This window comes from Doryrhamphus excisus, chromosome 5 (assembly GCF_030265055.1).
Source record: "Doryrhamphus excisus isolate RoL2022-K1 chromosome 5, RoL_Dexc_1.0, whole genome shotgun sequence".
Lineage (NCBI taxonomy): Eukaryota > Metazoa > Chordata > Actinopteri > Syngnathiformes > Syngnathidae > Doryrhamphus > Doryrhamphus excisus.
In genome coordinates, this window is record NC_080470.1 from 17,027,855 (window position 1) to 17,052,016 (window position 24,162).

The 24,162-nt window shown below is 40.0% G+C and overlaps 1 protein-coding gene across 5 annotated transcripts in view; it reads left to right on the forward strand.

The window, feature by feature from the left end:
- The window catches only part of ttll7 (tubulin tyrosine ligase-like family, member 7), a 108,399-nt gene that overhangs the window by 47,393 nt on the left and 36,844 nt on the right, over window positions 1-24,162 (forward strand). For all 5 annotated transcript variants that reach the window (XR_009129814.1, XM_058072664.1, XM_058072666.1 and 2 more), the window contains exons 11-16: window positions 4,784-4,931; window positions 6,678-6,751; window positions 10,782-10,917; window positions 15,948-16,034; window positions 19,421-19,634; window positions 22,845-23,140. Coding sequence is in view for 4 of the 5 variants with exons in the window: in XM_058072664.1 (XP_057928647.1) it covers window positions 4,784-4,931; window positions 6,678-6,751; window positions 10,782-10,917; window positions 15,948-16,034; window positions 19,421-19,634; window positions 22,845-23,140 (955 nt within the window). In the remaining variant the exon portion in view is untranslated. The remainder of the gene's footprint in view (window positions 1-4,783; window positions 4,932-6,677; window positions 6,752-10,781; window positions 10,918-15,947; window positions 16,035-19,420; window positions 19,635-22,844; window positions 23,141-24,162) is intronic.

Below are 24,162 nucleotides of genomic sequence, written 5' to 3' on the forward strand. Positions count from 1 at the left end.
AAACTCGATTATTACTGGGTAATGCGGGAGTCTACCTCGGTCATTGAGATGTCAAAAAAACATGTAAATGTAAACTTTCCTCCTTTAGTCAAATAGCTAAAGCTGCAGAACCAAGCCTTCTGGTGAAGATGGCCAAAATAATGAAATACGTGTACTGAATACGGTTCAAAACTATGCAGCAGCAGAAGTTGCATTAATGGCAGCAAGTATTAGATTTATTATTAGACACTGCGCTGCTCACGAAAGTGTGCTGGCCACACCCCATTGACGTGGGGTAGTGTGCCTGGTCTACGTAATTAGAGCCCATTATATCTAAAACTGTTGGTCTTACATAAAAATGCACACATTTTATTGCATTCAATGTTTAAAAAAATGTATATGGCTCTCACAGATACACATTTTAAAATATCTGGCCTTCATGGCTCTCTTAGCCAAAAAGGTTCCCGACCCCTGTTGTAATGTAATGTTTGATGAGACATCAGACTTGATCACCAAAACAACAGGCTTTTATTGCAGGTTTGAATGTTCCAATAAAAGGCACAATAATAATTCAATAATCATAATAATAATGAAACCATAATCCACTCCAAGCTAAAACTCTGTCAGAGATGGTTTTCGAAGTGCAAAAATAACAAATCTTTATAACGTGTACCAACTCATCAGTCAGTTCATCCATCCAGTTACCGTGCGAGGCAGGCATGCTGACCACTAAACCACCATGCTGGCCTAAACGATGGCTTTCCTGGTAGTGGATGGAGTACATTTCCTAAGTCCTGGTTCTGCAGCTACAATGAACTTGCCCGCTGATTGATCTTTGTACACTCGGCTCCCTGCTCTTTAGTGACACGATTGATTGGTTGCATGTGGAATAGATCCGGTCGGGTCAGCTCTGGTGGGGGTTGCAACTACCCCACAGGAGGAAAATGTCGCTTTCATTCTTACGTACGTACAGCACAGGCTAACCTCTCATTAGAACGATTAATTCATGGTCCAGCTTGGTGCGGTTCCTTATTGTAGGAGGCCTTACAGGGTGGGAGTGGTGGCGCTCTTTCCACTTGACAACTTCTATTTTTTGTCCACATGGAGCTCTTTGGTCTTCCCCTTAAAGGGATAGCTTGGTGGCCTCTGCTTGCAACACCAACTGTATCAACGTGGGATCAATTCAGACCCAACCGTGCATGGACATTGATAAACCCCTGCCCCTACCCCAACGGTACTCAATATCCAATTTAAAGGGCCAGCGACTGACTAAAATGAATTGCCCTTTCTCCAGACAGCAGCCACACACTTGATGTCTGCTCAGATTCATCCGGAGTGAGCTTATGTTTTGTGTCAGTGCTGTTTTTATGCTGTATTCAATGTCTGCAGGGATTTTTTTCATTTTATTGTGCATAAATTGCCCCCCCAAAAAACTAAAACTACCCATGTTAGTTAAGAGTGGAGTTTAGTGTCTAAATTAAAATGTCCCTGAAGTGGCAAAGTATGGGATTTAACCAACATTTTGGGGAAACGCATCTCACAAGACTCAAATTCAGTGACTGTTTTTATTGGATTTTGGTGGCTTTGTCATCATGCGTCCCCTTAAAGATGGCACAAGGCCCTTAAAACAAGAAGAACGTGGAGATGATAATGGTAATGGTAATGGTTTTATTTCATTTGAACATGCATCAGATTACAATTTTGTACATCCCATAATCAGTTCACAGTTGCACATGTCCAAAAGGTGTAGGAAGACGCAAAGCTTATTAAATCCTACCCCTCCATCTGGTACTTTTACAATCAGTAACTGTTACATATGTTCACTTCCTGCTTTCCTAATATAATTTTATTATATAATTTTATAAGTTTATTTTTTATTTTTTTTATTTTTCACTTACTGAAGTACGAGTTGATATGACCATACAATGACATAATGGGTACCATAGTATATTGACAGTTACAGTTACAGTTACTGACAGTAACTGTCAATATTATATTGACAGTTACTATGGTACCCATTATGTCATTGTATGGTCATATCACCTCGTACTTTGGTACGTGACAAAAAATAAAATAAATTAAAATAAATTATTAATTCTTGAATGAATAAATGAATATTTTTTATTTTATTAATTCATTTTCATTAATTTTATTTTCATTAATTTTATTTTCATTAATTTATTTTATTCATTTATTTTAATTTATTTTATTTTTTTGTCACATACCGAAGTACGAGGTGATATGACCATACAATGACATAGTGCAGGGGTCAGCAACCCACGGCTCCAGAGCCATATGTGGCTCTTCGGCCTTGTTGTTGTGGCTCCCTTTTTTTTTAACACCCGAAAATATGCATCTTTGTAATGAGTTTTTTTTTTTATCTGACTTTCTGTGAGACCCTGAATCAATCCTGGCTGAATTATTATTATTTTTTTTAGATAGACTTTCTTTATTGTCATTGCACAATAACACAGCAGTAAAATTGCCAACGAAATGTTGTTGCCTGGCTCCCGTATAAAAATAAATAATAAATAATAATGTGGAGAATAAATAGAATTATATATATATATATATATATATATATATATATATATATATATATATATATATATATATATATATATATATATATATATATATATATATATATATATATATATATATATATATATATATATATATATATATATATATATATGTATAGAAATACAATTCTGACTAGTGATTGGATGAGCTTTTTTTGTAGTTTTAAATTCTGCCCGAACAGATGCCTTTCTCTTCTCTGCTTCTCTGGCTTACATTTATGCTTCGCATGTGGAGAGAAACAACAATTTGTTGTATTCTGCTATTAAAACTTATTATTAAATAAGTATTAAAAATTTGTATAAGTATTTAAAAATTGCTATTAAAAATTTAAGAAAGATTCAAACTTTTGAATTGTTTTTAAATTATGTTTTTTTGCGGCTCCAGTCTATTTTCCTTTAGTGAGCATGGGGGTAAAATGGCTCTGTTGGTAGTAAAGGTTGCCGACCCCTGACATAGTGGGTACCGTAGTAACTGTCAATATAGTGATATCATCATGACTGGTTCAAGACTCTTCATCCTTGTATTTAGCAAACATGCTTGTATTGTTTCTTGAATTGGCTCATCGTTGTGCATTGTTTGAGTTCCTTACTTACTTTCCATAGTTTGATTCCACATACTGAAATGCTACGGCTTTTTAATGTAGTCCTAGCATATAAGTGTTTCAAATTTAGTTCTTCCGTGAGATCATATGATACATATAAGTAGTGGATGACATTTTTAGCTAATTGTTTATTTTTATCCTTAAGTATTTGTGATTTTAGAAATAAGGAGTTAGTACAGGGGTGGGCAAACTTTTTGACTGGCGGGCCGCATTGATTTAACAAAATTGACGGGGGGCAGACTGGATATTTTACACGTAACAGTCCACCTGGAATTATTGTATCTGTAAAAGTGTTATGCAATCTGCTTTATGGGCACTTTGAGATCATTTATTTGATGTAAAGTAAGTTATAAATTTATAATAATAAATTTATTATTATTTGTTATTATTATTATTTGTTATTATTATTATTTTTATTATTATTATTATTATATGCCTGTGTCCCTTTTTTCAGGAGCACTTTGTAAATAACAGACCGCATCAAATAACGAAATTATTGTATCTGTAAAAGTGTTATGTAATCTGCTATGTGTGCACTTTAAGATCATTTATTTGATGTAAAGTGCGTTATAAATTTATAATGATAAGAATAAATTTATTATTATTTGATATTATTTGTTATTATTATTTTATATTATTATTTTATTATTATTATTATGATGTAAAGTGCATTATAAATTTATAATAAGAAGAATAAATTTAGTATTATTGTATATTATTTGTTATTTTATATTATTATTATTTGTTATTATTATTATTATTATTATGTGCCTGTGTCCCTTTTTTCAGGAGCACTTTGTAAACAACAGACCGCATCAAATAACAAAATTATTGTATCTGTAAAAGTGTCATGCAATCTGCTATATGTGCACTTTAAAATCATTTATTTGATGTAAAGTGGGTTATAAATTTACAATAAGAAGCATAAATTTATTATTATTTTATATTATTTGCTATTATTTTATATTATTATTTGTTATTATTATTATTATCATTATGTGCTCGTGTCCCTTTTTTCAGGAGCACTTTGTAAACAACAGACCACATCAAATAACGAAATGATTGTATCTGTCAAAGTGTTGTGCAATCTGCTATATGTGCACTTTGAGATCATTTATTTCATGTAAAGTGCGTTATAAATTTATAATAAGAAGAATAAAATTATTATTTAATATTATTATTATTATTATTATGTGCCTTTTTTCAGGAGCACTTTGTAAACAACAGACCACATCAAATAACGAAATTGATAAAACAGCCAAACCATGAAAATGTCGTCTCAAGCCATGATTCCAGCTTGTATGTTGACCTTAAATGAAATATTTTGGAAAGAACGGGCGGGCCGTATTCAAACACTTGGCGGGCCGGATGTGGCCCCCGGGCCGTAGTTTGCCCACCCCTGAGTTAGTATGTTCTCTGTAGGCGGCATTATGAATTATCCTTACTGACATTTTTTGCAGTACATGTAGCGAGTGAAGATTGCTTTTATAGTTATTACCCCATATTTCCACACAATAAGTAAGATATGGTAAAACCAGAGAGATAATGGTTCCTGTATCGGCTCCTCATGTGTTTCAGTAAGCATTGTTTCGACTTTATTTGTTTTTGTTTCTGCAGAGCCAGTGATAAAAAACGCAACTTGGCTCAGCAAAAAGCAGAGGCCCAGAGGCGGCTCTACGGGCACGGATCTGTAAAGAAACTCTCAGCTGCGTCATCGGACTGGGAGAGACAGCGTCACACCCTGGAGCGACGGCGAGAAGAGCTGGTAATTTGTAGCTTGGTTTATATGGTTTTGGCGTTTATAGGCCATTACATGCATTCTTAGATGTGTGTCTTTTTTTTTTTTTAGCTGTTTTTATATCTTTTGAACACACAGAAATGAGAAAGATGTGTGTTCATGTCTCACATAAGGATTGTAGATGGACACAATTTGCTTTAAGCTGCTGAACACACGATAAGCAGAAGAAGATGGATGGATCATTTAAAAGAGATATACAAGATATATATACACATTACAAAACAAGCATCACCTGCATGTACTGTATGCATTATCAGTGTCACATTGAAATGCACAGCCACTCACTACACCCATAAGCTCTCCACTTTCCTCACAGTTAAAAGTCACCTTTTTGTAGTCACTGACAGCTTTCCAAGACAAGTGTTACACCATTTAATTATTTTGGCATTGAACTTGAACGAGCTTTTTCTCATCTATAGCTACTACTACTTTACGCCCGCACCCTCTGTCATTTGTATTTGAATGAGCCATTAATCAGTGTGTCGTAGGAAAGAGGACGATGGCGGAAATGCACCTCCGATGTACTGTACTTGTCATTTGGTGCTCACACTTTTTCCTGCATTATTACGACTCGAATTGATGTTTTAATGACCTTTTTAGTCTTAAAATCATGAATAACAGCACAAATAGTGAGCAGGATTACACAAAAAACAACAAAAAAACCCCACAAAACTGTGTTTAAAACTTACATATTTTGCTTTACATCACATTACAATTGTTAATCTTGAAAGTAGGATTCCTTATTTATTTTATGTTTACATCCTGGCTGCATGGCGGATGAGTGGTTAGCATGCAGGCCTCACAGCTAGGAGACCCAAGTTCAATTCCACCCTCGGCCATCTCTGTTTGGAAGTTGCATGTTCTCCCCGTGCATGCATGGGTTTTCTGCGAGGTTAATTGGCGACTCCAAATTGTCCTTAGGTATGAATGTGAGTGTGAATTTGTGAGTTTGTCTATATGTGCCCTGTGATTGGCTGGCCACCAGTCCAGGGTGTACCCCGCCTCTCATCTGAAGACAGCTGGGATAGGTCCAGCACGCCCGCAACCCTCGTGAGGATAAGCGGTAGAAAATGAATGAATGACTGTTTACAACCAGGCTGAGTGATTAGCATCCAGGCCTCACAGGTAGGAGACCCGAGTTCAATTCCACCCTCTCTGTGTGGAGTTTGCATGTTCTGCGTGAGTTTTCTCCGGGTACTCCGGTTTCCTCCCCCATTCCAAAAACATGCTAGGTTAATTGGTGACTCCAAATTGTCCATAGGTATGAATGTGAGTGTGAATGGTTGTTTGTCTATATGTGCCCTGTGATTGGCTGGCCACCAGTCCAGGGTGTACCTCGCCTGAAAATAGCTGGGATAGGCTCCAGCACCCCCGCAACCGTTGTGAGGATAAGCGGTAGAAAATGAATGAATGAATGTTTACAACCGTCAATGCATTTTTAACATTAGCGCAAGAGGAGCTGAGTGGGTGGCGGACAGGAAGTAATGTCGGTGATTCAAGGTTTTATCTTATGGCTGCAAGAGTAGCCTGTATTCGGGATTACGGTGCCTGTTGTTCAAACCGCCAATGAAAGCCTGCGATCAAGCCTGGTGCTTGTGTGTCTCTCACCCAACATTAGAGTAACATTAAAACCTACACCGATATGAACATTTTTTTATGCTAATCTGATATGGGCGAATTTGAATTTTTGCTTTTTTTCTACACCTCTCCTAGAAAGAGCGACTGGCGCAGGTGCGCAAGCAGATCTGCAGAGAGGAGCACGAAAAACAACATCTGGGCAACTACCGGTAAGGAAATGGCAAACTGTTGAGAACTTTCCCTCCAGGAGCTGCACCCGTAATACCCCGCCTTGCCTGCTCCACTTACAATGATGGGACCATCTGTAGAGCTCTAAGGAGAACAAATAAGAGAGAACCAACATAAAACAGTTGGGAGAACATTGACACAAGAATGAAGGCTGCATATGCAAAAGTAGAATATGAACCAGCTCTAGAAAGGACATAAGAATTTGGAATCAGTACGTGGGCTTTATTTGATAATTGGCTGTACTTTCTCGCCCGTGCTTGTGTTATTTCCTTCGCTAACGCCACTCGAGACTTTGGAACTATTTCGCTTATGTACACATAAGCAGCCAGGGAACTTTCAGGCTGTTTTGAAACAGTACAAATAGCGTACGCTCCGAATCCAATGACTGGTTATGACTGGTAATGAGCCTGGTTATTGAACACTCACTTTAATCAATCGTGTACTTTTTATATCATTATGTGAGACATGGACACACATCTTTCTCTTTTCTGTGAATTCTAAAGATATAACTACCTCTCAAAAGTTTGGGATCACTTGCAAATTTCTTTGTTTTCCAAAGAAAAACACATTTTCATGCATTTCACAAAAATGAATCAGATGATTTTCAAAGAAGGATGTACATTTTTGCATAGAGGCCTACTATCAACAACTGTCAGTCCTCTGCATCAATCTCCTGGTATGGCTGCTAATCCAAGTTCATCATTTTATAAGGCAAATAGATGATTAGAAAACCACCTAAAAATCTAAACTAAAACTAAAATCTCTTGCCATGCTGTTAACTACTCCCAGCACAAACTGGGTCTAACAAGGACAGAAAACGATGCACAAATGTGCAAGAAGACAAATATCTGAGAGTGTGTAGTTTAAGACAAAGACGCCTCACAGGTCGTCACCTGGCAGCTGCACTAAATAGTAGCCGTCAAACACCAGTGTCAGTATCAACAGTGAAGCGGCGACTTCCGGATGCTGGACTTCATAGCAGGACCCAGTTTGTGCTGCTCTCAGAAGGGAGTAGTTAACAGCACCAGTAGTTAACAGCATGGTAAAGTTTCATTTCTATAGTATTGTTGATCGACGGTTGAGTTATGAGATTCGTTAGCATTCAAACTGCGTCTGAGCCCGAGAGTGGAGTGTGATTATTGTCATTTGGCTGCATAGGTAACAACTTCATCACTGGGTGCAGACGAGCCGGCTGGATTGTGCCACCGTCGCCATCCATTTAACATCTCACACGCAGGGTGCCAGAAAGACACTACTTAGTGATGGAAATGGAATGGGAATCTTCAGGCCCAATTGAAGGCGTGCGGGAAGGAGACAGTGTCAGATTTTATATTAAAAGTACTGCAGGGTCATTGTGAAAATGAAAAGTCCATATGTTCAGGGACGGAGGGCGCGCCGGAGAGCTGTTGAGCAGACGCTACTAAAGCGGTGGCCTTTTGCCGCTCGCTCGTGTGATTTATGGAGCTCTTTGAGGAGTGACAAGTCCTGGCTTCTCTCAGATATTATCATTTCTCTTCACTTGATGCAGCTGTTAGGAGGACAGGAGAGTTTTTATGTGCGTTTAGTAAGAATGCCGTATTGATGTTTCGTTTTGAAGATGATTTCATGCTTTGGGAGTTAAAAAAAAATACCCACAGTGGTACCTCGGTTTTTTATTTATTTCTTCCAAAGGGTTCGAATAAAAGTAGAAAATCATGTCAATAATCATAATTATAAATCAGCAGTTTTCTGCTGAGCAGCCAGGACGGATACATTTGTAGGGCTTGAAGGTTTCGTGGTTTAAAAGACGACAACCTATTTCTCCTCTTCTTCTGCACCGGCATTACAAAAAGCAATAAAATGCAATTTTCCGATGGCAGCGTATGAGATTTGTATGAAGTGGGTTTATTGCAAATGATACATTGGCCATCAGCATGATGATCATGCCATCACACAATATTGATAAATTTGCTTGATAAACACAAAAATAAAATAATCTGATTAACAGTTCAATAAAAACTGTATTGATTTCAAGTCACGTAACTTTTGATAAATTAAGGACCATGGCCATCAAATCTTTCATTAAATGAACATGGTGGTGGGGTGGTTAGCGCGCAGTTCGATTTCACCCCCGGCAATCTCTCCAGGGGGACTCCGGCTTCCTCCCACATTCCGAAATCATGCAAGCGAGGTTAATTGGCGACTCCAAATTGTCCATAGAGTGTGGTGAGAATGGTTGTTTGTGTATATGTGCCCTGTGATTGGCTGGCGACCCCGCCTCTCACACGAAGACAGCTGGGCTAGGCTCCAACATTCCCGCGACCCTCATGAGGATAAGCGGTATAGAAAATGAATGAATGAATGAATGAATTACATGAACAAAAATGATTTAAGACTGCAAAACACCATCCTCCCACATTCCAAAAACATGCTAGGTTAATTGGCGACTCCAAATTGTCCATAGGTATGAATGTGAGTGTGAATGGTTGTTTGTCTATATGTGCCCTGTGATTGGCTGGCCACCAGTCCAGGGTGTACCCCGCGCCTCTCACCCAAAGACAGCTGGGATAGGCTCCAGCACCCCCGCGAGCCTCGTGAGGATAAGCGGTAGAAAATGAATGAATGAATGTAAGACACCATTGATATTGGAGTTTTTTTTTAATAAATTAGAGATGCACAATATATGAATTCATTCATTCATGGACCAATTAACCTATGGTAATCGTAATGGTTTTATTTCATTTGAACATGCATCAGATTACAATTGAGTGCATCCCATAATCAGTTCACAGTTCCACATGTCCAAAAGGAGTAGGAAGAAGCAATGGTTATTAAATCCTACCCCTCCATCTGGTACTTTTACAATCAGTAACTGTTACATTTGTTCACTTCCTGCTTTCCTAATATTCATTCATTCATTTTCTACCGCTTTTTCCTCACGAGGGTCGCGGGGGTGCTGGAGCCTATCCCAGCTGTCTTCGGGCGAGAGGCGGGGTACACCCTGGACTGGTCGCCAGCCAATCACAGGGCACATATAGACAAACAACCATTCACACTCGCATTCATACCTATGGACAATTTGGAGTGGCCAATTAACCTAGCATGTTTTTGGAATGTGGGAGGAAACCGGAGTACCCGGAGAAAACCCACGCATGCACGGGGAGAACATGCAAACTCCACACAGAGATGGCCGAGGGCGGGGACCGAACCCTGGTCTCCTAGCTGTGAGGTCTGCGCACTAACCACCAGACCGCCGCTTTTCTAATATATTTTATTTTATTTTATTTTATTTTATTTTATTTTATTTTATTTTATTTTATTTTATTTTATTTTATTTTATTTTATTTTATTTTATTTTATTTTATTTTATTTTAATCACGTACCGAAGTACGAGGTGATATGAGCATCCAATGACATAATGGGTAACTGTCAATATAGTGATATATATAGCACATCATGACTGGTTCAAGACTCTTCATCCTTGTATTTAGCAAACATCAACTGCTTGTATTGTTTCTTGAATTGGCTCATCGTTGTGCATTGTTTGAGGTCCTTACTCAATCCATTCCATAGTTTGATTCCACATACTGAAATGCTATGGCTTTTAACGTAGTCCTAGCATGCAACCTAGCATGCATGTTAGTTAGTCTTAGTTCATTGGTGGGGTTTGGACTTCTCAGTAAAGTTATGTGTTGCATGTTGGTTCCCATGCATTCATGTTTTTCCTGGCTTCCTGCCTCTTACCTGTCTTTGGCCTCATTATTTCACACCTTTTCATTTAAATTCATTCTTGGGGCTCATTTTCTTTTTCATCTTATTTTGATGATGATGAGCCTCAATCTTCTCTGTGCCTGCCTTCATCTTTTGTTACAGCACCACTGTCATTCCCCTTGCCTCCTCTTCCCATCTCGTCATTTCCCCAAGTTCTGACCCGTGTTTCTTTCCTTCTCCCTGATGCTACGCTCCTCCCTCACTATCCGCACTTTTCTCTCTCTTTGTGTGTTTGTGTGTGTGTGTCTCTGTGGCCAACAGACGTATTTACCCCCCAGACGACAAGCTGCTGTTGGAGAAGTATGAAAGCCTGCTCTCCGCCGCCTTTCAGACCTTCCTCGCCGGGCGAGCTGCCTCGCTTCAGAAGGAAATGAATAATCCTCTGAAACAAATGAAGGCACGTATGTTGTACAAATACATAATCCACTTTGTGATTTCAATTTCACAGCTTCACTGTTTTTTTCCAAAATATCTTAATGAATACACTGTGCTGTTTCGTGATTGAAAAAAAGCCTTTTTAAGGCATATTTAAGGAAATATTTAAGTTTTCTTTAATATTAATAGTTTTATAATATTAATATAAGTCACTTGGTGTCAATCATGTCACTTATTAGGTGAGACACACAAGCACCAGACTTGATCTCCGGAACAACAGGCTTTTATTGCAGCAATGATCTTACAACAGACACAATAATCCCTAACACGGTAATCCCTACTGTCACGCTATGCTACACGCAATGCCTGACTCCCACTCAGTTCTCATAGCACTGGAACACATTTACAAGTCTCCTATTTATGGCTTAGTTTTTGTTATGTCTACTATGTTCACTAATAGGACTGTAAAGGTGACTATAGGGGTGCTATTTCATGTCCAGAGGTCTCTAATAATGGTAAAGGTGTATTTAGAAGGTCATAAATAGGTTTTCTGTGTCTTACTTTTGTTATTTTCTCTTGTTATGTCTTGTCTATTAGCTAATAGGAGTGCAAAGGTGACTATAGGGGTGCTATTTCATGTCTAGAAAGCTTTAAGGATGTTAAAAATAGTATTTAGGTCATGAACAAGTTTTTTGTGCTACAAAAACTATAAAAATATTCAGTTTATGAATTATTCTTTTTATCCGGACGCCATTCACTCCATTTCATACACAAGCTTTTAAAATCCTACACAATGGCAAGAGACGTTTTCACATATCATGTTTCCTTCTACTCTTCCTGGCTTATTTTCTGCTTTGTGTCAATATGAGTTGTGAAAAGGCTTCAAAGTTGATAACTACTACTTATTGCAGAGACTAAGAGAAGAACTGCGAGTGTGCTTTTTTTTGACAGTTGGACTGACACCACACAAAGTCATCTGAAAGGACCAGACAAAGACGTCATGTGCAACTATTGCAGCTTTTGTTGAGACATCAGCTTGTAGCGCGCCACCGCACATGTTTTAGAAGGTTATTGTTTTCCAAGGCGAAAACTCTTAGGATGCCTTTTGTACAGATGACAATCAGTGATCACGCAATGGAGGCACAAGGAGGAAGAAAATGTCATTTAGTCAACACGCAGAGATGCAATCTTCTTCAAAGCGCAACAATGTGGAGATGAGAAGAACACTTGGATAATCGTGCCCCAATGTGACAACAAGGCTGTTCTTTCGCAAGAATTGAAACAGTTTAGAGTCACGACAAATTAGATCTGAACTTGTGGCTTCATCAATGAAGATTTTTAGTCGGAGTGCTATTTTGTCATGCTATTTATAGACATTTAGCTCCTCTGATGGCTTGGTTCACGCTGCTTGACCTTCTTTCATGGAGATACTCCCACTGGAGCTTGTTTTGATATGCAGCACCACAAGTTTAGATGCACTTCTCATTCAATAGCATGAGAAAGTGAACTTGGAGGACACGTTTTGAGGCTGGCAATATTTTTCAGTTCATTATCATTTATCATGGGATGAATTAACTTATTTGTGATCGTCCCAGTCTTACTGCGCTTGAATGAGAAATATAGACATGTTTTAATCTCACACGGTCTTGTGACACCCCCAGTTTCATGTCTGTAACGGATGCATTGGATTTGCATTACTTTCTGTGCTAAAATGTGCATTGGTTAGAGTCCGTTTTGGTTTGGGTCGGTCCTTCTAGAACTGATGAACTAATGATGTTAACCAAGGCACCACTGTATTCAGGAGTCAATACCCACGTATACATAGACCCAAATATTCCAATTCCATTCGGGTTATTTGCTCAAACGGAAAGAATGTAGCCTTTGTATACACCTCATTCCAAAAGAAAAGTGCCAATGCAATTGGACATATAATCGGATTCATGGGGGTGGGATATTCCTTTCCCCAATCCGATTGAGGTAACTTGTACCCGCTCAAACGGAAAGTTGTCAGGGTGCGTTCTTCTTTGTGGTGTTTTTCTTCTTCTGTTGTTTATTGGCGGTTGGCAAGCAGCAAGCAGCTTTCGTGTGCATTCCTGCCATCTGTGGAACAGAATCTAAAACCTTCTGTACGCCATTCACAAGTCCAGTTTTATTAAAAAAGAAAATACATATCTATATAAAACATGTGCCGAGCTTAATTATAAAATATTAGCAAGATTGAACTTTATCTTTTCCTGTTCCCAGGTGCGTTCTTTCAGCGAATGCTGAGATATGACATAACACGCAGCTTGAGATGTTCTTCAATTTTAAAAAAAATGGAGGCGAGCGAGCGGCACTGGACTGCTGTGGAAAGTTTGTTTTTGATTCAAACTAAATTTCAAGACTGGACCAACGAAAAACTGGCAATACGAAGTTATTCCAGCAAGTGAAAAAAAAACTCAGGGAAGTCGGTATCACGTGATGTTGGTGTTTACGCTTTACTGCGCATGCCCCATTGACTATTCTTGTTGATTATAGCAGCACATGTAGACAAGAGATTGGAATATTCCTTTCCATGTATACCATTGCTTTTGGAATGGTCACTCGGAAAGATTCCATTCGGAAAGAGAAAAACTCCTCATGTAAACGTGGCTAATGTCTTCAAATCCTCACACCAAAAGGTTCTTACACTGATTATGTTAATGGTAATGGTAATGATTTTATGTTCATTTGAACATGCATCAGATTACAATTGAGTGCATCACATAATCAGTTCCCAGTTCCACATGTCCAAAAGGAGTAGGAAGAAGCAAAGCTGATTAAATCCTACCCTTCCAACTGGTACTTTTACAATCAGTAACTGTTACATTTGTTAACTTCCTGCTTTCCTAATATTGTTTAAGTTATTTTTTGGTCATTTATTTGATTTTTTTTAATAACGTACCGAAGTATAAGGTGATATGACCATACAATGACATAATGGGTACCTGTCAATATAGTGATATATATAGTACATCATGACTGGTTCAAGACTCTTCCTCCTTGTATTTAGCAAACATCAACTGCTTGTATTGTGTTTATGTTTGGTACTTTTAGAAAGTGTCATTCCAGAAGGACACATTTTTGTGGCATCACCATAACTAAGAAACATTTTCTCCTTTTGAAAAAGAATCCCCTTCATATGATGACACGATATGTTCCGTGTAAACCACAACTTGACTTGAGTCCAAGTTTTACGATATAGAAAAATAAATTGAGAAATTAACGTCCTGTGCAAACATGGGGGCCAGGTTGCGGAGGCAGAGAATGTCACGGCAGAAGCTGCCAAGAAGAGATATAAATATAAAATACTGCTCTTTCAACGAGCCTTAACAAGCAGAAAGTTTGTTCTGAGGAGAAGTGGATTGCACACTTGTTCTTTGGGTAGTAGAAAAGTTGGATAATAAAGTCTGGGAACTTTTTACCCTTAAGTACTGCAACAGGACGCTTCCTATCCGCTTACGTCGATATGAGTCAGCCAGTCTGAGAGGCGAGTTTCGCTGTTTGCAAATCAAACCGACACCCAAGATGAACGCTTATTAATTAGAGGAAGTTAAAGTGCATAATCAGGAACAAAACCACAGAAAAAGAATCAGACCCCAGATGCGTTTGGATGGCTAATTTGAAATAAAATCGCTTTTCATGAGGAGCAAAAATATTTTCATGGTGAAATAGCATCAATCACCTTTGCCTCCTGCATGTCATCATGGGCAATAAGTCCAAGGCCAACGCATTAATATGAATAAGAAAGCCAAAGAAAAAGCAAGATCACTCTTTAAAGTGTGGTGAATTGAAGTCTCATGAGGTATGTAGGAGGGACGTTCAAATCCAGAAACCGTGGTGTGTTTAAACCCTCTGGGGTCCCACCCCCCAACCAGAAAAACACACAGTTAGAACCCTTGGGACCCAAAGGGATGCCTCAGAATAGAGCTAAAAAAAAAAAAATTCTGAATCAGATTAAGCATTAATAATAACATTAGTTTTATTGCTTTTGGCAATAAATTTAAGAATACAAATACAATTTTTTTGCTCAATTTCTATTTTTATGCTCAATTTAAATATTTGTTTTTAATTAGAGGACACCCCTCTAGAGGACACATTAACATTATACAGATGAATTGGAAGACTGATTAATTTGCTTAAAGTTTTTAATTGTTTGACAGCCCAAATCTTTATGCTTGTCAAGCGTTGAGATTTTGCACTTGATTGGCAGTCCTTGAACGCATCACAGTTCCAAAAGTGAAACATATACACTACCGCTCAAAAGTTTGGGACCACTTGCAAATGTCTTTGTTTTCCAAAGAAAAAAATTTTTTCCTACATTTCACAAACAACGATTTTCAAAGAAGGGTGTACATTTTTGCATAGAGGCCTACTATCAACAATCTCCTGGTATGGCTGCTAATCCAAGTTCATCATTTTATAAAGCCAATAGATGATTAGAAAAGGCATCTAAAAATCCTAACTAAAACTAAAATCTCTTACCCTGCTGTTAACTACTACCTTCAGGGAGCAGGACAAACTGTGTCTAACAAGGACAGAAAAACGATGCACAACTGTGCAAGAAGACAAATATCTGAGAGTGTGTAGTTTAAGACAAAGACGCCTCAAGGTCGTCACCTGGCAGCTGCACTAAATAGTAGCCGTCAAACACCAGTGTCAGTATCAACAGTGAAGTGGCGACTTCAGGATGCTGGACTTCATAGCAGGACTGCCAAGAAAAACCCCCAAAAGCCCCAAAACATTTCCAAGTGATCCCAAACTTTTGAACAGTAGTATATAACTTTTACACCGTGCCTTTAAGTCCATCTATTTATCCATCCATCTAGAAATGTGTGAGGCATATTGACGAGAAGAGGAGAATCCAACCTAACCATTGCAGCTTCAACAGCAAATGTTGATCCGAAATCAGAGAAGTGCAAGCTACCGGGAGGTTTTAGGGCAGTACATCTCTCGGAGGCGTCAGGGGAGTGAGGCTTACTCACACAGCCATCCCTCGCTCTCATCTCTCTTTCTCTATGTGTTATCATGTAGGAGGAGGACATCTTGGATCTGCTGGAGCAATGTGAACTGGACGACGAGAAGCTGATGGGCAAATCCTCCAGGCAACGGGGCCCTAAGGTGCCTGAGCAAGAAGAAGGGAGACGTACAAACTGGGAAAGACAAGGGAGAATGGAGGCCTCATGCCTCCAGGGAGTCCCGGTAGAAGTACAGAGGGGTGATAGGCAGGCAGGCGTTTGGATCTAATGCCCACTGAGAGCACACGGGATAAGATTTGGACTCGTGTGTTAGGCTCAAGAGAAAAGAATCAGAAAAGGACCCGAAAGAAAAGACCCGAGTGCCTCAAGGGGACAGCTGTCAGACCGCCTTTTTCTCACCGCACTCCCCTTCTATCGCCCTCTTCCTCTGTCACATGCACCTACACGCCCCCGCTAGCACATTACTCTCTCCATCACCTTCTCTCGCCTCCCTTCAACCCCTCCTCCGCCCTTCACATCTACATCCGTTCCTCACTTGAGGGCTAAATTGGCCGGAACGCTCACTCGACAGGGTAGTTCAGTGATGCATTAGTGAGAATAAGGACTTGTTTAGACACAATTGTTGTTGTCCAAGTTCATTTGGATGGCGTCAGTTTCGCCAGGAGACATTCCGAGCCATAGAAAGAAAGAGCTGTGATGGGCAAATTCACCAACGCAGAGTGTTGTGGTCACAAGCCATCTGGTGAAAATGAGACCAAAAATAAGACAAGAGAGGTGGGAAAAATGAAGCGACAGGAAGAGGATGGAAAAGATGAAGGAAGTGCCCAACTTAGAACCCCAGTCGCATCTTTTCTATCTAGTAGATCCTCACAATTTGGTAATGGTAATGGTTCTATTTCATTTGAACATGCATCAGACTACAATTGAGTGCATCCCGTAATCAGTTCACAGTTCCACATGTCCAAAAGGAGTAGGAAGAAGCAAAGCTTATTAAATCCTACCCCTCCATCTGGTACTTTTACAACCAGTAACTGTTACATTTGTTCACTTCCTGCTTTCCTATTTTATTTTATTTTATTTGACGTACCGAAGTACGAGGTGATATGACGATACAATGACATAATGGGTACCATAGTAAGTGTCAATATAGTGATATATATAGCACATCATGACTGGTTCAAGACTCTTCATCCTTGTATTTAGCAAACATCATCTGCTTGTATTGTTTCTTGAATTGGCTCGTTATATTATTTATCATATGTAAATAATAATAGAGTATAACATATACAGCATAGAGTACATGTTTGTAATGATAGCTGCTAACAAATGTCTTACCAGCAGATGGCAATATAACTTCAGTACATATCTGCACACTAGTGATGGGAAACTTTTTTTTCAAACTCCTTTTACTTACTCGTTCTTATGAGTAACTCACTGAAGGGAATCGGGTTCTTGATTTACCCGAGTCACTCATCGAAACTCAAACATGTGCAACAAGTTGGGTGGATGTACATAAGAGCTGCAGATGCTCTTGAACACTCAAACTTGAGCCTTGATTGAATATTCGTGAGTCAGTGGAACTCGTGTCGAGTAGCTACGTGAGTTAGCAACGTGAGTCGTTGTCGAGTATGTGTGAGTCAGCAAAACTTTAGTCTTTGTTGAGTACCAATACCAGTACATATTCATTGTGCAACCATGTGTTTTTGCCGAGCACCAGGGAGTCAGTGAGACTGAAGTCTTTGTCGAGGACCATGAGTCAGTGACACACAAGTCTTTAGCGAGTGCCCGTGTGTCAGCAAAACAAGTCTTTGCCAAGTACCTGTGAGTCAGCGGAACTTGAGTCTTTGTCGAGTGACCATGGATCAGTCGAACAAGGGTCTGAGTCAAGCATCCTGACTCAGTGACACATGCGTCCCAGTCGAGTACCCGTGTGTCGATGAAACTCGAGTTTTCCCAAAGTGCCCTTTGAGTCAGTGTAACTTGTGTCTCAGTCGAGTACCCGTGAATCAGGTGTTCTCGAGTCTTTGTCGAGTGACCAAGGATCAGTCGAACAAGAGTCTGAGTCAAGCATCCTGACTCAGTCGAGTACCCGTGTGTTGATGAAAATCGAGTTTTCCCAATCGAGTGCCCTGTGAGTCAGTGTAACTCGTGTCTCAGTCCAGTACCCGTGAATCAGTGGTTCTCGAGTCTTTGTTGAGTGACCATGGATCAGTCGAATAAGAGTCTGAGTCAAGCATGCTGACCCTGTGACACATTTCGAGTACGCCTGTGTCGATGAAACTTGAGTTTTCCCAAAGTGCCTGTGAGTCAGTGTAACTGTTCTCGAGTCTTTGTCGAGTGCCCATGGATCAGTCGAACAAGAGTCTGAGTCAAGCATGCTGACTCTGCGACACATGTCGAGTACCCGTGTGTCGATGAAACTCGAGTTTTCCCAAAGTGCCCTGTGAGTCAGTGTAACTCGTGTCTCAGTCCAGTACCTGTGAATCAGTGGTTCTCGAGTCTTTGTCGAGCTTAGATTGGTAATGATGTTATAATATTAGTGTTTGTCTCTCATGAGCACCAAACTTTGCAAACTAAAGTCTGTCATATTCTCACTTTTGAGCGAGGAAGTGCTGAAACGGTTGAGTTTGAAGTTCCGGTTTCCGTTTTTTTGATCAGTTTCACGCTTGGCGCAAGCTTTCACCTGTTTGTAGGTTTTAATTAAAATACACACTGCCTCTTGAATGCACAATCCCAGCCTCGTGGAAGACATGCTAAACAGCTCCAGGTATCTCCATCCCCGGTGCACTTCATTCAACTCTCTGCTGGTCTTCCTCCTAATTTCTCCCTCTATTAACCTGCTGCTCCCGTCTTCCTCTTTATTGTCTCCTCATGTGCTTAATCTCTTACCGTCTTCATCGTCTTCCATCACTCACCCACATAACTACCCTGTGGTGACTGTGTAAGCCCCCCTGATCACTTCCTGCCCAATTAGTTTGGCTGGCCTGACAGCGCTGACGAGCTAATCGTAGCATAACAGATGTATACATGCTTTATTAATCAGTTTGTCGCCTAGCGGAATGTGACATAGACGCGCCATTTGATGAACATCATGCCTAATTTTGATCATACGTGTGAAGACTTGAAGACAATATTCAAAGTTACGCTCCTGAAGCAGCTGGGTCTCGATTGTGCAGTATTATACAGGAGGCAAGGAGGACATTAAACACAACGTCAAAATAGATGAGAGACGAGAAACGTTCTTGGAGAATAACAAGAGCAATATGAGCAAAGGGGAGGGACAGAGACTATGAAGGTCAGACTCACATGCCTAGACACCCAAGGTTATTTGAAATTAGGCGATACAGTAAGCATTAAGTAGCATGAAGAGGACTTGTGCATTTAGAATGATGCATGGCAGCAACACCATTTGTCGACTTCTAGCCAATTCTGACGGTCAACTTTCGAGGTTCTGTTGCACATGAAACTGCGTACACATACTTTATACGTAATCATCCTTACCATTCTAACTGTGCTCATCCCTGCCAGCCCTTAACCACCATGCCGGAGTGCAGCCAAACGCCACGACGTCAACGGCCAGACTACCTGGCTGACTTCACCAGCGGCAGCAGCGCTGAAAACTCCTGCTCTTCGTCAGATGAAGAAGAGAGGAGGAAAGCAGGAGGGGGAGGCGGCGAAAAGAGGGAGAAGAAAGTCTCATATGACCTTGGGCTCAAGGAGAAGAACTTAGCCGAGCGCTCAGGTAAAGCAAGCGGGTGGAGTAGATTTTGCTCATTTCTGGCACCCATCTATCCGTTTTGTACACCCAAAGTCAGCTGGGGTAGGCTCAAGCTCACCTGCGACCGTAATGGAAGCAAGCTGTATGCAGGTGCTTCTCGGTTTAAAACATTTTGGTCCGTACACGCGAGAGAAGTAGCTTCGAGTTGTCATTTCAACTTTGATTCTAAAATGATTTTCCCTCATATTTGAAATTGTAAGTTGTAACTTTTTTCTTTATGTTTTGACTTTATTCTTGTAAAATTACTGCTGATTTCTTAGTTTTTGCTATTGTTAAAATATATTTTTAATATAATAGAATGTGTTGCAGGCCAATAAAAAAAAATATTTAAAAACAGCAGCGGCCTGCAAATGGTCACCCCTGATCTAGGGCCCAACTGATTGCTAGATTAATCAAAACTACAACTTCAGACTAATCGACTAAGAAAATAATTCTTAGCTGCAACCTTAAATTATAGTGTGTGCTGATGGAAACACTCTCTGCACAAGTTTGCCAATGAAGTAGTTTCATTGTGTTAACTACTGTACTTTTACTACTATCCTTCATGTTGCAGTCATTAGGAACTCGAACCACCTGTAACGGATGGATGGCATTTTGAATGCATCATTATAGAAGGAGGAAGGTTTGAATCCACTTTATAGAATACAAGTGCCACGATATGTGTGGCTCTTAGTTGTTGATATGGCAAATAAATTGCAAGTGTGCGTACGTACGTAGTGTGCATAGGCACTTGTTAAAGCACTAGAAAGCACTCGAGGAGATGAAAGAGCGCGGTTCCTAAGAGTCGCAGGTGAAAGTAGCGTCAGAAATGTTCAAAACAAGGAATCTGATTGGAAGAAAAGTTTAGAAGAAGAAAAAAAAATTATTTGATCTTGAAACAACCTCAACTTTAATGCTGAAATGTTGCCTGTTTATTAAACGACGCGTAAGCCACATGTATACGTATATATATTAATATATGCCTAAATGTCTCTTGTATTTCAAATAGTAAAGACAGCACCTTTCATCACGGTCCGTATGTCGACCTTGTTGGAGCAGGAAGAAAAGGATCCGTGCATGAGCTTGCTGTGCTTGTCATGAAATAGCCGACAAAGCCGTGAAACATTTGGACTGTGAACGAGTGTGGACGTGGATGTGTGTACACGGAGACACAGCCACCCTGCCAAGCCCGACTCCACACCAAGCTATCAAAGGGCTGCAAGGACTAAGCCCCATCATGCGCTCATTTGGCATGCATGCAAACCTTGGATGCCTCAACACACACACACACACACACACACAGCAAATATACAGCAAAGACGCACATATGTTGGCTGCGAGACAAGCTGGAGGAGTTTCAAGGGCGACAGAGAGTGTGGATTCGGTGTGTGCGAGATGCAAGCAGGTCAATTGTTAGGGCTTATGCGCCCCTAAAAATACCATTGTTATTATTGTTACCGTGGAACCTTGGTTAGCATCATAGGTTCTAAAGGGTCTAACCAAATCCATGTTGCCATGAATAAATCCACTTCATCCACTCCAGACAGTCAAAAATCTTAACACAAAATATGTTTTATAGTTATGGTAATGGTAATGGTAATGGTTTAATTTCATTTGAACATGCATCAGATTACAATTGAGTACATCCCATAATCAGTTCACAGTTCCACATGTCCAAAAGGAGTAGGAAGAAGCAAAGCTTATTAAATCCTACCCCTCCATCTGGTACTTTTACAATCAGTAACTGTTACATTTGTTCACTTCCTGCTTTCCTAATATAGTTTAATGTTTTTTTTGTTTTTTTTTAATTTTACAAATGTTTTTTGTTTGTTTTTTTATTTTATTAAATTTTATTTTTTTATTTTATTTTTTTACTGGTTCAAGACTCTTCATCCTTGTATTTATCAACTGCTTGTATTGTTTCTTGAATTCGCTCATTGTTGTGCATTGTTATGCAATTATAGTTTCACATGCAGAAAGGGATAAATGAACATTTAAAGGGTCCAGCATTAACCACGCTTCTCGCCCGGGGTCAGCTGGGATTGTTGTTGTTTATTACAGATCCCCATTGCTCCTCACTGAATGAAGACTATTCTTCCCGGGGTCCAAAAAATTACATTTCAAACTTCAAACATAATACAATAAAAACAGTCATTACAATTAAATATAACTAAATGTAAACAAAAATGATCTGAGATGTAATGGAATACAACCCTTAAAATTATTGAGGCCAACCAGAAACAGAACAAAAATTATTCCAATTCAGACACTTAGAATTTCAGAATAAATCAACCAACTAGAAACTGACTAACCCTAACCCTAACCCTAAATATTGCTTCTCTTAATTTATTTTTGAATCTTGCTTTGTTATTTATCATGGTTAAATGTAGTGGAAACTTATTCCAATATGTTACTGCTCTGTACATTGTAGTCCTCTTTAATGCATTAGTTAGGATTCATTCATTCATTTCCAGAAGTGACGTCATCGGGGTGACACCGCTAAAGAAGAGTAAACAAACGCTTCTTGAGGTCGAGCGTCGACTTATTTCAGTGTATTTTTCATCAATATAGCAGTCATGGCAAAACATTGTGTTGCTGCTGGATGTTCATTTCCCAGTGACCCTGTAAGTTGGTTTTGTCTTCCAAGAGAGGAAGGTTTAAGACTGAGGTAGGGAACCTACGGCTTGGGAGCCAGATATGGCTCTTTGGATGACTGCACCTGGCTTCCAAACACCCCTTAAAAGATTAAAAATTCTAATATCTCACATGACTTTTACATTGATTGAAGACTCTTGTTGGAGGGCACGGCGAGGAGCAACGAGGGAGGATGGGAGGTGACACTATCTTTGCACCATGCGATTTTTTTTTCTTGTATTCAAGTGTTTCTTTATCAAATGGATACTTTCTTTAGCATTCGGACTCAATTAAAAAATGCACAGTCAGTGAGTTAGTAACAAGGTTTGTCTACATACAGTATGTACTGGATAGGTCTCTAATATAATTTATCTTTGTATTGAAATAAATGTCTGGTGTTTCCGAACACCACCAGATGGAACCTGCGTACCAGTGGTACCTTAAAATTATTCCATTATTAAATTATGTTTTTAATTCATCTTCCAACCAACAGTACTGCACATTGTTTTTTTGCTGTGCATCTCAAACTGACAGCTCCTGCACCTCCTTTTCCCCTCCCAGGCCGAATGCATTGGAAGCCAGCAGTCAAGCCGATGAAAACCGGTCCGGCCCCTTCCGTTTCCCCGACTCTCTCCGGCCCAATCAGGCGCTCCATCTCCTGTCCTCGTTCCATCGCTTCCCTCTCGTCGCCCAGTGAAGTGCGAGCTCTGTCCACAAGGCCCTCCCCCAATGTTCCTGTCATCACCACCCTTGTCCGGCCCAGCTCCGCCACGCTACGCTCTCACTCGCTGAGCCGCAGTGGCTCAGCCCACCGCGTGCCTCACAGCAACAGCTTGGGAACCATCCATGCCAGCATGGTAAGATTTCAGGCACGCACTCGCAACCTCTTTGATATTCCAAGCGGGATGAGGTGTCAGTCAAGAGGAAGTGGAGTAAATTCCCTTTCAGTTTGTCGGAATGTGGAAATCTTCCGCTCTGAGACTTTCTACTAAGTAATGTACTTTTCCTCCATTAAGCTTTGACATACAGTATATTTCCAACCCACAATTCTTTGGATTTTTTCTTACTTTACAACTTTTCTATTGGAAAAAAAACTAGCGTCACGGCCAACTGTCCTCTGTGACAATGACTGTCTATTATGTTGCCATCTGTTGTTTAACGCCTGCCTCCTCCATTCGCCATCCTGCTGCACAATTGTGTTGGTACTGGCTGGAAAACGTAGACGCTCACAAAGAAAGCCCTCGCATGACAAGAATGACATTTGCACTTAGAACACGACCTGATGCTTTTCAGTAATATTGGGACTAACAATTCCTAGAGGTGGCCTATCCTGCTCGTTTCTGGGATTTTAAAGTAATATTGGATCCCAGCAGTGAACTAGCTCATTTATTCACTTTCTACCACTTATCCTCACGAGGGTCACGGGGGTGCTGGAGCCTATCCCAGCTGTCTTCGGGCGAGAGGCGGGGTACATCCTGGACTGGTGGCCAGCCAATCACAGGGCACATATAGACAAATAACCATTCACACTCACAGTCATACCTATGGACAATTTGGAGTTGCCAATTCACTTAGCATGTTTTTGGAATGTGGGAGGAAACCGGAGTACCCGGAGAAAACCCACGCATGCACGGGGAGAACATGCAAACTCCACACAGAGATGGCCGAGGGGGTAATTGAACTCGGGTCTTCTAGCTGTGAGGCTGTGCGCTAACCACTTGTTCACCCTAAAGCAAGCTTTGTTTCATGAAATACTCCATAAAAGTTGTGTAGAGGGTAAATCTGTATTCTTCTCCTTTTGGCTGAAACACTCGGATTCCACAGCCCCGACCTGGCCTAAAAATGTTTTATTTATGTTTTATTTCCGCTTATTATGGTA